The sequence below is a fragment of the Neolamprologus brichardi genome, unplaced genomic scaffold, assembly GCF_056152115.1.
Source record: "Neolamprologus brichardi isolate AB-2024 unplaced genomic scaffold, ASM5615211v1 NODE_ptg000036l+_length_2141236_cov_1, whole genome shotgun sequence".
NCBI lineage: Eukaryota > Metazoa > Chordata > Actinopteri > Cichliformes > Cichlidae > Neolamprologus > Neolamprologus brichardi.
In genome coordinates, this window is record NW_028270138.1 from 919292 (window position 1) to 937500 (window position 18209).

The 18209-nt window shown below is 42.5% G+C and overlaps 1 protein-coding gene across 5 annotated transcripts in view; it reads left to right on the forward strand.

Annotated features, from left to right (window-relative positions):
* ascc3 (activating signal cointegrator 1 complex subunit 3) overlaps window positions 1–18209 on the forward strand; it is a 150032-nt gene that overhangs the window by 89913 nt on the left and 41910 nt on the right. For all 5 annotated transcript variants that reach the window (XM_087837591.1, XM_087837593.1, XM_087837592.1 and 2 more), the window contains exons 14-15: window positions 5199–5333; window positions 17958–18149. In XM_087837591.1, the coding sequence (XP_087693717.1) occupies window positions 5199–5333; window positions 17958–18149 (327 nt within the window). The remainder of the gene's footprint in view (window positions 1–5198; window positions 5334–17957; window positions 18150–18209) is intronic.

Here is an 18209-nt window from a genome sequence, read left to right on the forward strand (position 1 = left end):
GTTATACTGCGTTACACTGTGTTACACTGTGTAATACTGTGTAATACTGTGTAATACTGCGTTATACTGTGTTATACTGTGTAATACTGTGTTATACTGTGTTATACTGTGTAATACTGCGTTACACTGTGTAATACTGTGTTATACTGTGTTATACTGTGTAATACTGTGTTATACTGTGTTACACTGTGTTACACTGTGTAATACTGTGTTATACTGTGTTATACTGCGTTACACTGTGTTACACTGTGTAATACTGTGTAATACTGTGTAATACTGTGTTATACTGTGTAATACTGTGTTATACTGTGTAATACTGTGTAATACTGTGTTATACTGTGTTATACTGTGTAATACTGCGTTACACTGTGTAATACTGTGTTATACTGTGTTATACTGCGTTACACTGTGTTACACTGTGTAATACTGTGTAATACTGCGTTATACTGCGTTATACTGTGTAATACTGTGTTACACTGTGTAATACTGCGTTATACTGTGTTACTGTGTTACACTGGGTTAAACTGTGTAATACTGCGTTACACTGTGTAATACTGTGTTATACTGTGTTATACTGTGTTACACTGTGTTACACTGTGTTACACTGTGTTACACTGTGTAATACTGTGTAATACTGTGTTATACTGTGTAATACTGCGTTACACTGTGTAATACTGTGTTATACTGTGTTATACTGTGTAATACTGCGTTACACTGTGTAATACTGCGTTATACTGTGTTACTGTGTTACACTGCGTTACACTGTGTAATACTGTGTAATACTGTGTAATACTGCGTTATACTGCGTTATACTGCGTTATACTGTGTAATACTGTGTTATACTGTGTTATACTGTGTAATACTGCGTTACACTGTGTAATACTGTGTTATACTGTGTTATACTGTGTTATACTGTGTTATACTGCGTTACACTGTGTTACACTGTATAATACTGTGTAATACTGCGTTATACTGTGTTACACTGCGTTATACTGTGTTATACTGTGTAATACTGTGTAATACTGCGTTATACTGTGTTATACTGTGTTACAATGTGTAATACTGTGTAATACTGCGTTATACTGTGTTATACTGTGTTACACTGTGTAATACTGTGTTACACTGTGTTATACTGTGTAATACTGCGTTATACTGTTACACTGTGTAATAGTGTTTTATACTTTGTTACACTGTGTTACACTGTGTAATACTGTGTAATACTGTGTTATACTGTGTAATACTGTGTAATACTGTGTTATACTGCGTTATACTGTGTAATACTGCGTTATACTGTTACACTGTGTAATACTGCGTTATACTGTGTTATACTGTGTAACACTGTGTAACACTGTGTTATACTGTGTTATACTGTGTAATACTGTGTAACACTGTGTAACACTGTGTTATACTGTGTAATACTGTGTTATACTGCGTTATACTGTGTAATACTGCGTTATACTGTTACACTGTGTAATACTGCGTTATACTGTGTAATAGTGTTTTATACTTTGTTAAACTGTGTTACACTGTTTAATACTGTGTAATACTGTGTTATACTGTGTAATACTGTGTAACACTGTGTTATACTGTGTTATACTGTGTAACACTGTGTTATACTGTGTAATACTGTGTTATAATGTGTTACACTGTGTTATACTGTGTTATACTGTGTTATACTGTGTTACACTGTGTTATACTGTGTTATACTGTGTAATACTGTGTTACACTGTGTTATACTGTGTTATACTGTGTAATACTGTGTTACACTGTGTTATACTGTGTTATACTGTGTTACACTGTGTTACACTGTGTAATACTGTGTTATACTGCGTTATACTGCGTTACACTGTGTTATACTGTGTAATACTGCGTTATACTGTGTTATACTGTGTTACACTGTGTAATACTGTGTAATACTGTGTTATACTGTGTTACACTGTGTTATACTGTGTTATACTGTGTAATACTGTGTTACACTGTGTTATACTGTGTTTATACTGTGTTACACTGTGTAATACTGTGTTATACTGCGTTATACTGCGTTACACTGTGTTATACTGTGTAATACTGCGTTATACTGTGTAACACTGTGTTACACTGTGTTACACTGTGTAATACTGTGTAATACTGTGTTATACTGTGTTATACTGTGTAATACTGTGTTACACTGTGTTATACTGTGTTATACTGTGTTACACTGTGTTACACTGTGTAATACTGTGTTATACTGTGTAATACTGCGTTACACTGTGTTATACTGTGTAATACTGCGTTATACTGTGTAACACTGTGTTACACTGTGTTATCCTGTGTAATACTGTGTTATCCTGTGTTATACTGTGTTACACTGTGTAATACTGTGTAACACTGTGTTACACTGTGTTATCCTGTGTAATATTGTGTTATCCTGTGTTATACTGTGTTACACTGTGTAATACTGTGTTATACTGTGTTATACTGTGTAATACTGTGTTATACTGTGTTATACTGTGTAATACTGTGTAATACTGTGTTACACTGTGTAATACTGTGTTATACTGCGTTATACTGCGTTACACTGTGTTATACTGTGTAATACTGCGTTATACTGTGTAACACTGTGTTACACTGTGTTATACTGTGTAATACTGTGTAATACTGTGTTACACTGTGTTATACTGTGTTATACTGTGTTACACTGTGTTACACTGTGTAATACTGTGTTATACTGCGTTATACTGCGTTACACTGTGTTATACTGTGTAATACTGCGTTATACTGTGTAACACTGTGTTACACTGTGTTATACTGTGTAATACTGTGTTATCCTGTGTTATACTGTGTTACACTGTGTAATACTGTGTAATACTGTGTTATACTGTGTTACACTGTGTTATACTGTGTTATACTGTGTAATACTGTGTTACACTGTGTTATACTGTGTTACACTGTGTTACACTGTGTTACACTGTGTTATACTGTGTTATACTGCGTTACACTGTGTTACACTGTGTTATACTGTGTAACACTGTGTTATCCTGTGTTATACTGTGTTATACTGTGTAATACTGCGTTACACTGTGTAATACTGTGTAATACTGTGTTATACTGTTACACTGTGTAATACTGCGTTATACTGTTACACTGTGTAATACTGCGTTATATTGTGTAATAGTGTTTTATACTTTTTTACACAGTGTAACACAGTGTAACACAGTGTAACACAGTATAACACAGTATAACAGTGTTATACTGTGTTACACTGTGTTATACTGTGTAATACTGCGTTACACTGTGTAATACTGTGTAATACTGTGTTATACTGTGTTATGCTGTGTTACGCTGTGTAATACTGTGTAATACTGTGTAATACTGCTATACTGCGTTATACTGTGTAATACTGTGTAACACTGTGTTATACTTTGTTATACTGTGTTACACTGTGTAATACTGCGTTATACTGTGTTATACTGTGTAATACTGTGTAACACTGTGTAATACTGTGTAATACTGTGTTATACTGTGTAATACTGTGTTATACCGTGTAATACAGTGTTATACTGTGTTATACTGTGTAATACTGTGTTACACTGTGTTACACTGTGTTACACTGTGTTATACTGTGTTACACTGCGTTACACTGTGTTACACTGTGTTATACTGTGTTATATTGTGTAATACTGTGTTATACCGTGTAATACTGTGTTATACCGTGTAATACAGTGTTATACTGTGTTATACTGTGTAATACTGTGTTACACTGTGTTACACCGTGTAATACAGTGTTATACTGTGTTATACTGTGTTATACTGTGTTATACTGTGTAATACTGCGTTATACTGCGTTATACTGTGTTACACTGTGTAATACTGCGTTATACTGTGTTATGCTGTGTTATGCTGTGTTACGCTGTGTAATACTGCGTTATACTGTGTTATACTGTGTTACACTGTGTTATACTGTGTTATACTGTGTTACACTGTGTAATACTGCGTTATACTGTGTTACGCTGTGTAATACTGCGTTATACTGTGTTATACTGTGTTACACTGTGTTATGCTGTGTTATACTGTGTTACACTGTGTAATACTGCGTTATACTGTGTTATACTGTGTAATACTGTGTTATACTGTGTTATACTGTGTAATACTGCGTTATACTGCGTTATACTGTGTTACACTGTGTAATACTGCGTTATACTGTGTTATACTGTGTTACACTGTGTTACACTGTGTTATGCTGTGTTACGCTGTGTTACACTGTGTTACACTGTGTAATACTGTGTAATACTGTGTAATACTGCGTTATACTGCGTTATACTGTGTAATACTGTGTTATACTGTGTTATACTGTGTAACCATGGGCTGAGCTCTGCCTGAGGCCTACAGTCTGAACGTATATGTGTAGCATTTCTCAGCTCTGTTGAAGAGTCATTTCTCTGCATGCATGTGTTTCCTGATTGCTTTAGACCTAAAGCCCAGCAGCGTGCACGCTCCCTAACACCACCCGTATGGAGCGATCTTGGTGTAGCTCTTCCTCCGAATATTTTCCTGAACTTTTTCATCAATAGCAGCCGTGCTGTAGTAAATATTTTGTGTGAACCTTTTGGAATGAACACCTGTTATCTAAATTCTCTCAAGTCCTTATCTCCCCCGGTTTTACCTCCCCCTCCTTCCCCATCCACACACCCCCTCCACTCATTCTGCTTCCACTCTGCAGCCTGTTGGGAACAGGAGAGCTGTGAATTCAGACTTTACCGTTTAGCTTCCATCTGCTGCAGGAGTTGAGCAGCCTATTGAGGACTGTCGTTATCCTGTCTGCATCTTTTTTCCAAGTGCGCCCACATACACGCTCCGGTTTTCCGTGCCCCCCCCCCCTCTTTGTCCCATTCCTTCCCTCAGAGGCTGATATGAACTTTTCTGTAGTCTTTGACACCCTGTGAGCCGGTGTGATTGTGCTGCACACGTGTTTGTGTTTGGACGGTTTCACTGCTACAGTCTAGAGTTTCCTGCTCAGCCAGCGATCCTTCTTCTTCTCTCAGTAATGAATTGTCAGGAAGTGGCTGTGACATATATTAATTGACGTGATTTTCTTTAAGACCCCCCCAGGCTCGCCGAGTGTCTCACTGCTCTGCTCGAGCTGAACTCAGCGTGGCTGTAACGCTGCAGCGAGATGACTAAAGCGTCTCTGTGTGTCACTGCGCTGTGTTTGTGCCCAGGTGATGGTGTTTGTCCATGCTCGTAACGCCACAGTGAGGACGGCCATGGGGCTCATCGAGATGGCGAAGAACCGTGGAGAGATTTGTTTCTTTCAGCCAGACCAAGGATCAGACTACGGCCAGTGTGAGAAACAGGTAACAAGTGTGCACACATCCTTCATGTGATCATGTTCAGCGAGAACCTTCAGATGCATCCAGGAAATGCATGCATGCATGTGGCTGATTAAAGACAGCACAGCGCTGTCAGGGTGTGATGAGGTATTTTTAGATGCAGCATTTTCACAGCCTGGAGGATCGAGTGGGGCAAACCTGCAGAGCAGCACATCACACGTTCTGGAGAAATGTTTTACAGACTAATTGGAGAAGAAAAGTGACGTTCCTCATTTTATTCCAAGACAAATCCTTCCTGAGAACAAACAGGAAAAGGCAACAACACTGCCAGGAATAATTAACCCTTTAAAACCGGTCAGAGCAGCACGCTCTGTTTTGCGTAACTATTTTTAAATCCCGGTAGCTCTGCAACCACGTGAGCTAGCGCAAAAATGTTTTTTGCATATGAAACCGGAGGAGTTGTACTTACATCTTATGCCATCAGCTTGTCCTCGGTCACAGTTTCCTTCCACATATAGTTTTGCAAAAACTGCATAAAAAGCACTTGCAGCAACAAAAACATAATATTCCAGAAACACGCTTTGCTGATCCGATCAGCTGTTCGTAACACTTCCTAGTCCATCAGCGCGAACTATCGCATGTCCGCCATGACCTGCCCGAAACCGGAAGTGACGTCATTTTCGCAGAAATGTAGTTTTTTACCATCAGGGCCTCGTGAGCCTATACTGGTGTTTTTAAAAGTTATGTTTGACTTTATGACTTTCTGTGTCACTTCTGGGATGCTTAGGACTCATATTGCACTGCTGGAAATAGTTTATTTTGATGCATATGCTGCTTTTTTGCAAATTTGCACTATAATATTTATTTTTGTTTTTCCTGCAGTGTATAAAAATTGGTGTATTTCAAAAATAAAACTATGAAGACACTCAAAATAAATTTCCTGTGGTGGGAAACTATTTTGTGCAACTTTTTTGTATTTACAGTTTTGAGGGATAAGCCTCTTAAATTTCTCTAACTAGAAATATATGTTAAAAAAACAAAAACGATTTTCAATTTTTTTGTAGTTTATTGCACTTTTTTGCAATTTATGTAATTACTATGCACTTAATGCAGACATATTATTAAAATTTAGGCTGTAATGGTTGTATTGATGTATAGCAACTTGAAATGCTCCCAAAAATGGCTCCACAGCATGTAAACATATAATATAAGCTCTGGCGGACTTGGTTCTATGGCTTCAGGTTTCACTGGTAGGTTGATCAGTGATTCGTACGCTGCTCGCACACGAGCCCAGAGCCTGATGCAATAATCGGGTGTGTCCGGTTCCCCTAACACTGAGACAACTAGCTCTCTAACTAACTTGGTTACAGACTTTAGGGCCGTTAGAGACTTTGAACCTGCAGACAGGAAACCGTGTGTTAGATGAATATAATGCAAACAGTTTGCAACAGAGACCGGGGGTTCCACACGCCCGGCTGTGGGACGCCGTCTAGCAACCATAAGGTAATATAGAAGAGAAGCACGGTTTCATTTTCCCTCAACACTGCTTAGCTTTGACACCACAACGCGTGCGAGCGCAGGCGTGAGGGTGGAACACCGATGGCGTGCGTGCGTGTAATTAATGGTCTTTGTGCTGCGAGCGCACACAGAGGTGGAGCTATATTTTCCCTCCGAGGACGGTCAGTCAGATGCCAAGTCCCATATTTAAATCTCCTGCCTGGGAAGGCAGAGTGATAAATTTAGTAACCTTTTCCTCTGTTCCCCGGGGCTCAGCCAAGATTGATGTGTCTCTAATCTTCTTTCTATTTAAATGGGTTATGTATACAAATCAGATCACTTTTCATGCTTTCTGGAACTGGAAATAGCGGCGAGAGATTACGTCGGGGGACTGAAACGACGCGCTGTGGCCTGGTTAGTCTTTGAAGCAGCGCTTTAAAAGCAATTGTGTAACTGTTCCTTTAGTTTGTGCACGCAGGAAGTTTCAGCACCAGCTGAGATGGTTTTGCCTGCGTCCCCACATAATGAGTATTATCCGTTCCATTAGTTCATCTTTGAGTGTTTGTCAGTCAGACTTGCTCTGGTGCAGGAAGGGGCGCGGGGCCGACTCGACTCTAAGCCCACACACAGATAATGCACTGCTTATTTGCACACTGCAAATTGCCCCACATTAATATTTATAGGTGTTTTTTTTAATCTCCAATATGCATATGTGGTGAATAAAGCCCCTATAAGGTCAGACGTATAATCAGCGTTTATTTATCCAGCTTTAGAAGTCGCTCTGTTTTCCCGTCTCCTGTCTGTATTATTTAATTGGCTTTATCTGAGGTTTGGAGCGGCTGTCAGTCAAGCTCGCATATCTGAATGTGCCACTACAGTCTAATCTAGTTACACAGGACGTGTGCTGTGCTCTCCAACGAAAAGAGTTTTTTAAAGCACTACTTTAGATCCGTGCTGTTGGATCGAGTGTGTGTCTATTCTTGGCTTTACAGTTCTATGATCTAAAGCACGAGGTGTGCCGTCGTCTCACTAAAATCAAGAAGAGGCGTCGTTTAACTCTCCTCAGAAAGGATCATTTATTCGTGTCTGCTGTTCGAGCTTCAGCGAGTCAGCTGTTCGATCCACACTGATGCTGGGGACGAACAGGGGCGGATCTACAGGCGTGGCCTTTTATTAAAAACACATATGCAGGTGTTACATGTGGTTCAAATGCAGTAAGTATACACATGTTTCTGTAACTGGATTATTTTCCATAATGAAACATCTAAGTTAGGTAACACACGCACATGTATGGAGCCCGATGCAGACAGCTGCACAGCAGGGGGGTTATTTACAAACAGGGATAACTGAAGTTTCACTTTGTTAGAAAACATCAAATTGTTGCTTAAATTTACACAAAGTGTCAGAAATCATGAACAGAAATGTAAACCTCGTTTTTCAGCATGTGTTGGGTTCACCCTCTGGGGAGCACGAAGAGAGGAGAGGTGGGAATCACCATACATCCCACGATACGATATTATTGCAATTTTGTAAAATATTTTGCGATATTCAGATTCTGTACATAAAGGTAAACTTTATCAATATTCATTTTCTCTAATATCAAAGTCTCACACTCAGTCTTTCTCTCATTTCAGTTTGATTGTTGACAAACTGAACGGTTTGTATTACAGTCTAGTCCAACTTAACTGAATCAACCATCTGGTACAATTATAGCTATTCTGAACTATGCAGTTTATGAAAACTATGCAGCCCCTTCAGCAACTGAAGAATTTGAAAGTCAATTAAAACAAAATATAATTTTACATTAAATAAAAAAGTTTTAAACTTAATTCAAATAAAACATGTCTTAAATTAAAATAAGTAAACTGTCATGTTTATTAAACACATTTGGACAGTGAAGGAATGTCAGGATTCTTGCTCAGAAAAAGGATCAACATGCTCTGAAGTCAGAGCACAAAAACCTTTTTGTAACAAAGTATCGATTTCTGCTGTCCCTGTATCCATACATTATTAGCAAACAAAATATCACCATGCTACACTGTATCCATTTTTCCCCCACCCCTACGATCTAACCGCACATCATTGCTCCTTTGATGTTGTTTGGTCTCATCAGTGTGAATCTACACTGATTGTTTCATCGTCATGCTGCAGTAACACAACTGATCTGAAATCACACAAAATCAAAATCCTGGTGGTAGTTTTATTGTTTACAGACATGTTCAGTGAATTATTTTCATAACTTGGATTGCAAACATAAACTGTAAAATTTGAAAATGTACGCACACATTCTGCCAACAATAAATTCATAAAACAACTGTTTATCTCAAAATGCAGCCGGTGCATCTGCATTTTTAACATTTTCTACAACCACTTAAAAATCTTACAATAACTAAAGTGAGACAACAATCAGGCGTCACAATGAGATACAAATTATTTGTGCCAGTAAACAAAAGTTTGTTTCTGTGTTGACTGTTGTCACGCTGTCCTTTTTACACCGTCCTTCTGCACTAAACGTGACGTATTTAGAAAAAAGCATATTTTTAATCATAACTGGATTTAATGGTCTGTCAATAACATTTTAGAACTGGTATATTCTCTGAAGTCCCAACTTTCAACACACATGAAGACTCGGTGTGGCTGCAGCTCGTTGCTGTGTCAGCTTAAATCAGTGTGATGCGTGTCCGTGGACCCCACAGGGTTAATCACTCACCTTCAGTCTATTTACAGAGCGTAACAACCACCTGTGTGAAATCTGAAACGCCCTCGGTGTCGATTCAAATGTGCTCTGGCACAGTCAGAAGCATCGCTGCTTATGTAATATATTCAGTGTTAACTGTAGCCAGGCTCAAAGTGTTAATGCTGTCTTATTCTAATAAACTGTCACATGCAAAGCTAGGGTGGCCACCCCTCTAGATCCGCCCCTGGTAATGAACCTAATTAGTTTTCAGACGTTGCTTTTTTGCAAACACTTCATGTGTTACAAATATTTGGAGCCAGCTGTTACTTTTTTCCTGATGTTGTCCTGATATAGAGGCAAATTAAAACAAAGCCATAAACTCTGTTTCCACTTGCTGCTAATCTGTATTTTGACTTCTGCTGCCTGATGCCAGGTCAGACTTTTTACCTGGATAAATGACTAATAAAATGTAATGTATTTACTCTGTCTATATGTTTTCATAATTCTGGAGAGTTTGTGGATCAGGCTCCATGTTTATGAGAACAACATGAGATATGCTGGGATAACCTGCTTTACTGTGAAACATGAAATATTTCTGACTTATAGACACAAAGTCTCCCGATACAGCTGGATTTCAAACATAGCTATAGGTGCATTTATTAATGCTGTTGTGCTGTAGCAGAGTGAGGATGATGAGGGGATGTGTCACCCTGCAGTTTACTGAAGAGTTTGGAGAACATCTACAGATGGTTTATTAGGATCATCGACTCTGAGTTCTCCTCTTCATTAATAATACACAATGTTAGACAGTTCAGTGCTGTACAGGAAGTGTTGCTGCCACTTTATCAGTTTTGAAATCCATCACTTGATAAATTGAAGTCTATGAATCACAGATCAGAGGAAACATGTTTGAATAGACAGTAAATGCGTTTGCAGCAGGAGCTGTGCAGGAAAGCTGGAGCTCTCACCTGAGAGGATTCAAAGCCTTTCTGACTTTCATTTACTCGAGTCCGCACTCTCTCTGCGCCCCCCTCTCTGCGCCCCCTCCCCGAGGTAAGAATCCAGTTGTGAGACATGAAACCGTGTGGCTGCTTTCAAAGAGTTATTATGGAGGATAAGAGCCACCTAGTGGCCCCGTGAGTGCATTACACTCATCGTTCTACAGACCCGTCGTGTTTTTGACAGAGCGGGGGCGTAACACCCTTTCACACTGTGGCCAACAGTGGCGAGCTCGGCATGCCGGAGCCGTGTTTGTCAAAGCATTCATTCACATGAACTGAGGGACCAAATCACTGCTGGAGAACAGCGAAGGAGTGTGTCGACTCCTCTTTGAAGCTCGCTCTTCTCTGGCCTTCAGATGTGCTGCTTCCCTGTCATTTTGTTTGACAACATACACAGATGCAGACACACTCACGCCTCTGAGTGCGAAGCCTCCAGGGACTCTACAGCAACACCCGACTGTGCTCATTAAAGTCTCCGTTTTCTTTCATTTGGTGCTATTTTTACAAGTCGAGTCCACTGCTGCTGCTTTGGTTGTGACAGATCTGTGACGGGCTGTCACTGCGCCCAACCAGTTACCACTGCAGTGATCAACAACAATGAGCCGCACCTGAAACGCTGCTGGAAGCAGGAGTGACAGCGTGGACTGACAGCACGGCGACAGCAGCCTTAAAAACAAAGGCAGCTCTGTCCAGCTTCTGCAGACGCCCAGCCTCCTCTGTTTGCAGCTCATCTGCAGTCTCGTAGCCTCGGGGAGCAGCCTTGCATGTTATCATGGCACTGCATAGCAAGTCCATTTTCCTCTTTAATTGCTTCTTCATCAGCATTTAAACAGCTGACTGGAGACTTCACTGTTTTGCTGTGCCACCTCCAATGTTCAGGAACAAAGGACCAGGATCATATTTGTCTTCAAGCAACATCTATTTTTCAGCAGTGTTGAAACCCGTGGCCTGGGGGGGTTAACCCCTGATGGACGTGACTCACTAACAGCGTCTGTAGTTTCATTTTAATGGAGAGAGCATCAGTACAGAGTTAGAGTTGGGCACATGGAGTGACATGAGTATTTGATCACCAAGCAAAACACCACTCGGTGCAACCAGCAGCCTTGTGGGCGAGCACAGTGGTGAGATGTTTGCTGTAGTGGGTCATCAGCCCTGCTCACGTCTCAGGAGAGCGTTCCTCTACATCCACCTGAAGCTTCAGGTGCCAGAGGTGGATGGCACGATCTGATATCCTCGTGTTGGTGTTGTTCCCAGATCATCATACTAAAGGTTGTTCCAGGATCAACATTGCAAGTGACCAATCAGAATGTTGTGATGTCATACTTTTGCGACTTCGGGAAAAACCGGCATAAAACAAAAAACTGTACTTAAGCTGCGAGAAACCGCCTTTGTCCGCCGATCAACGGACCCTAACCCTTTAATAAACGCTGAGCAGAATTGATATTGTCCTTGCAACATTGGAATTTCATAAATGCACGAATGGGTTGGTGCGCAAAAGAATAACGTCATAATAATGTGATTGGTCACTTGCAATGTTGAACCTGGAACAACATTTTCATGATGATCTGGGAACAACACCAACACGAGGATATCAGATCATCCGAGGTGGATGTAGGCTGGCCGGGAGGCTGCCTGACTCTTCCTCAGCTGCTTCTTTGTGTGTTGGTCCTTATCACGCTGATGCCTCCACCACAGATCTGCAGTGTTCTGGCTGAAGGTTCGTGTCCAGGATTTCATACGTGGCTCTGTTGTTGCCCCTCATCCAGTGAGGTCAGCATCAGGCGTCCACCTCTGTGCCTGACTGTGGGGACACTGGGATTTTCTCTTCCTCTTTTTGTCCCTCTGTGGGGGGAAACTCCCACTGGGTTTAAATCTGGGACTCTCCACCATTTGACCTTAGAACTGAAGAAGCTTCTTGGATGAAGGTGAAACGTCTTCAAGTAACTTAAAGAAGTCCAGACGCTTTTCTTTGCAAGCTCCTTTGACTTCCCCCAAACATCATCCTCTGACCACAGCACCTTCTGCCTGACCGTGTGAGCACTGGAAACCTCAAACCATTACAGCACACTGTGTTAGTAGTGGTGTTTCTGGAGGCTGTGGTGACCTGTAGGTCAGTGAGCAGCTCCTTCTGTGGGGTCAGCTTTGAGCGGACCTCATGATTGTTGTCATGGTGAGGCGTAGCTGCAATGAAGGCGGACTCTGACGCAGCGCTGCATTACCTGACTGAGACGTTTAAGTTGGTCGTCGCCCAAACTGTGAAGGTGACAGTGCTGTGAGAGGAGCTGATAGCAGCGAGGAACATCAGAGGAAATGCTCTTAACATCACTTACAGGACCCGTTTGTAGAAGTGCGCCATCACTGGAAACCAGTCCCAGCTGGGCTGTTTCTCTTGTATCGTTCTAGACGTTGCAGCCAATTAAATCCTGATTCTGCACGTCTGTCATGTTGCTGCGTGCTTACAGCAGACGGTGGTGAGTTTAAAAGATGTAAGAAGTCTCACAGAGATCTGATGACTCCAGCAGAGCCGATCACTCGTCCTGCTGAACAGCGTTGGGTAACATCGCACGCACAACGTGTGCTGATGAGCACGTCGCGCATGTGGTGAAAGTGTGACTACAGTGAGTACGACGATGAGGTCACTGCTGACCGTGACGCTGTGCCATGTGACCACAGACACCGTAGTAACCATGGAGACAGCAAACACGTTTCTATCACTGACACCTTCAACTGTCTGACCAAATACTAAACTGTTACTGGATTGTTGCTTTACTCAGTACTGACTTCATTGGTACATATTCACTGTGTACTCATACAGTGACGTATGAAGCAGCTGCAGTACTTCCTGTATTGATCATCAGCTGATCGATATGGCAAACTGGAGCTACAGCAGCAGGCGGAGAGCTGAAGTGTGGAGGTCGTGAGTGGAGACGTAGCCTCTGCAGCACCAAGCATGGCCGCCAACGGCCACTAAATCCACAATTAGCCATCATGGCTCAACACAGCAAAGATCATGGAGTGATAGCAGCGCGCTGTGGGAGAGCACGAGTGTCACATTTCCACAGTGATATTTGAAAGCTTTGAAGCTGGAGTGTGCTGCACAGAAACGCTGTTTCCACCACACGTCTAACGAGGCCTCAGCACTGTGCGCCACCACTCAAAGCACCGGGCATGTGCAGAGCTCAGTTGGATCGTCACAAATTTGAAACCCGTTTCACTTAGATGCAGGCAGTCTTTGAATTTTGGGGTAATTTAGTTTAGCTGTGGTGTGAGCTGATGTTCTTTCCACGGGCATAGGCGTGAGAGACGGTGAGCGGAGCTGGCAGCTCGCTGTCGGTGCACTGACGGAGCTGTGCAGCAGGAGCTGCAGCCAGCGGCAGGCCTAATGGAAGCTGATCAGGAGCTTAGGTCACTGCCATCTCAAATATAGTCATGGCACAGCAGACGTCAGCACTAACTCACCTTAGATTAGAGGCTGGAAGCATGTCTGTAACACACTCTGACACCTCAGAAAGAAGCCTCAGCCACAGCATTTCAATTACCTGCTTCCCCAGGAAAGTGCATTGCCTGAGCGTGACGACTCCACCGCACGCTGTCAGAGAAGCTTCTAGTGTTTCTGCTTCACTGGGTTTAAAACAGATGCTCTGATTCATTAATGCATTCATATATTAGTTTGTTTGGGACTGATTGAGCCCAAACCTCCCCTACGTGCTGGACGCCTGCAGCTCCCTCAGATTCACATGCACTCAGTTTTCTAACTAAATAATACAAATATATCTCCTTTGTGGCGATAAATAATCAATAATCAGTTGGTCATCTTGTAGACGGACAGCTCCACCTTCTTGGACTGCAGGTAGCCACAGTAGTCCTTGTTCTGCAGTGCAGCTTCACACCCAGACGACTGCCTTCTTCCCTCCTCTGTATTATTGTAGCTGCCTGACAGTGTGAAGCAGCTTGAGGCAACTGTACGAATAAAGTTTAATTGAATGAGAAACGCTGGACTGTGAAATCTATATCATGTGATTCATACGGCTTTCATATTTAACAACTGCTCAGTGAGCGACGGCCCGACACAGCAGAGCCTGAGGATGAGGGTGTAACATCCTGGACAGGGAGGAACGCTGGTTTGAGGGCGGAGCCAAGGAGGGAAAGACCATCTCTGACTGGAGGAGGGGGCCTGAGGGTCCATCTGTCACCATCTTACATGCTGTGATTGCAGCCACTCCCCTGTGAACTCTGTGAATGGTGGAGAAGCATCAAGACGCTCAGTGGGGCCTCGTGTCACATGAGACAGCAGCGCCGCTCTCAGAGGGAGCAACACATGATGAAGTGTGATTACCGTAAATCCCGGACTACAGAGCACACCTGATTACAAGCTGCATGCTAATAGAAAGATAATCGATTTTGTACTTGTACGGGCCTCACCACATGTGTTTCACCTGTAATATGAGATATTTACACAGAAATATTACAGGTGAGGATTTTTAGCGTTTAATTTAATCCGTAAGGAAACATAAACATGGTAACGTAAACATGGTAACGTAAACATGGTAACGTAAACATGGTAACATAACATGTCTGTGAAGGTTCTCAGTCATCCAGGTCATTGTAGTCAAAGGAGTTTGCAAAGAAAAGCGTCTGGACTTCTTTAAGTTACTTGAAGACGTTTCACCTTCATCCGAGAAGCTTCTTCAGTTCTAAGGTCAAATGGTGGAGAGTCCCAGAAATAAGGTGGGGCCAGGTTTCACAATGAACTCACCTGAAACTCTGGCTGATTGGGACCCACACCCAGTTCCACACCTTGGCTCAGGCGATTAGAGGATCATCAGGGGGTCCTTTTGTCCCTCTGTGGGGGGACACTCCCACTAGGTTTAAATCTGGGACTCTCCACCATCTCCTGTAACATAACATGGTAACGTAAACATGGTAACATAAACATGGTAACATAACATGGTAACATAACATGGTAACGTAAACATGGTAACATAACATGGTAACATAACATGGTAACGTAAACATGGTAACGTAAACATGGTAACATAAACATGGTAACATAACATGGTAACGTAAACATGGTAACATAACATGGTAACATAACATGGTAACATAACATGGTAACGTAAACATGGTAACGTAAACATGGTAACATAAACATGGTAACATAACATGGTAACATAACATGGTAACATAACATGGTAACGTAAACATGGTAACATAAACATGGTAACATAACATGGTAACGTAAACATGGTAACGTAAACATGGTAACGTAAACATGGTAACATAAACATGGTAACGTAACATGGTAACGTAAACATGGTAACGTAAACATGGTAACGTAAACATGGTAACATAAACATGGTAACGTAACATGGTAACGTAAACATGGTAACGTAAACATGGTAACATAAACATGGTAACATAACATGGTAACATAACATGGTAACGTAAACATGGTAACGTAAACATGGTAACGTAAACATGGTAACGTAACATGGTAACATAAACATGGTAACATAAACATGGTAACATAACATGGTAACGTAACATGGTAACGTAAACATGGTAACGTAAACATGGTAACGTAAACATGGTAACATAAACATGGTAACGTAACATGGTAACGTAACATGGTAACGTAAACATGGTAACGTAAACATGGTAACGTAAACATGGTAACGTAAACATGGTAACGTAAACATGGTAACGTAACATGGTAACGTAAACGTTAAGTACACGTGCGTATCAGTAACACACACATTACGTTGCTTATGGTTTTTTTACAGAACAGCGCACAAACAACGTCTCTTAACAACCAATAAAACTATATACCGTATATATATACTACTTATCATTTTGATTGGTCTACTGTTACCAGGCAAAATGTTTTTGGCTGCATTAGCCGCACGTCAGTGTTCACAGTGAGGGGAAAGTAGCGGCTGATGACCTGAAAACTACGGTACTCAGAAAAACATCGTATTTATTTGTAATGAGCATTTTTCAAAGGAGGCGTGACGACACTGACCCTGGACGAGCACTGACAGACCCACTGATCCCTCAGTGTGTGGTTGTGTCACTGCTGTGATGTAGAAGCTGATGTTGGTGTGGGTGACTCAGGCAGAGTGTGAAGGACGCACAACAGTGTGTTTCCATGAAACAGGTTGTGTTGCTGTGACTTCTGACCACACAGAGCTTTGTGTGCATCATTACAGCTGTTCTGAGATCAGTGTTGTGTGTCTGTGTGTGACAGCACAATCACAGCCTTCCTCTAAGTCTTCCTCAGCTCCCACTCTGGTCACAGTGTTCATACAGAGCTTGGTTCTTCCAGCACATCAGAGCACGTGCAGTTACAAAAGCATCATGATGACTGCACACACCGAAGGGTTTGAAACCTGAATCCAGTGTTTTTAAACGTGCACTCCTGTTAATGGCCACACTGGGAAATGCCACTGGCTGTGAAACACGTAGAAACACGCCTGCGTGGCCTCACTCAGTGTGTGACCTGAGGAAGCCCTCATCATTGCTTTTATTAATGATGATGTCATTTACAGAGCATGACTGAGGATGACCTCAGATCCTCCGCTTTCAAACGTCAAGATGCTGTCGTTTCACAGCAGGACTGAACCATTATTCAAAGTGCAGCGCACAGAGAGACGAGCAGCGAGAAAACAACCTGATAAATATACACTTATACACTGGGTATCACAAAGATGACATGTGTGTTTAACACAGACGTTCCCTCCTCAGTCACTGAGGGTGAGTAACCGTCTCCAGTGTCTCCAGTTTGGGAACAGACAGCTGTTCTCCAGTATGGAGACGTCTGCTTCTTTCCCTGGGACTCGGCGCCTTCAGGCGACTCTGGTTGTGATTTGGCGCCACATGAATCACGCAGAATAAAAAGAAAAGAGCCGTGTTATTAAACCTGCAGTATTCTGAGCAGACCGAGTGAAAGCTGGCAGTAACTCGTGTGGTACATTCGTCACTGAGGCCTGTGGCAGCAAAGCTTTACCTCTGTGACATTTTACCTGCACAGTCAGCCTCCAGCTTTTATCCACAGGGTTTGCATACAAATGCAGACAATCACTGCAATCCAAACATTCGTGGAGTGTGTGAGGCAGACAGCTGCTGGCAGTAATGGGATTTCTCTTTGCCGCGCAGAAGCCTGCTGGGCGCTGACCTCCATTTAGATGCCCAGAGAGAGAGATAAAGCCTTGTGATGAGGACTCCCCCCGTGGCCGGCCGGGTCACAGGGCTGCTGTCAGTCACAGCACACATCTCTGTGTGTGTGCTGAGCTGCAGATGCTGCTGGAGTGTGCAGCAGACCTACAGCCGTGTGCATGTGTTACACTCTGCTGCCAGTGGCTGATCACTGCATGTTGTCCCCGTGCTGTACAGGAAGTGTTTGACTGCTGCTGCTGTTTAGTGTAAACACACCTCCACTCCTTCTGAAACTCCTTCTTTGACCATCTCTTCCAGATCCAGCGCTCCAGGAACAAGCAGATGAAAGAAATGTTTCCTGAAGGTTTCGGCATCCACCACGCTGGCATGCTGCGCTCTGACCGCAGCCTGATGGAGAGCATGTTCTCCAGAGGCCACCTCAAGGTCCTGGTCTGTACCGCCACCTTGGCCTGGGGAGTGAACCTGCCGGCTCACGCTGTCATCATCAAGGTCCTTCATGGGTTTAATGTGTTTGTGCCACCCTGAGGGGCTCAGAGCGTCCTTTACTTT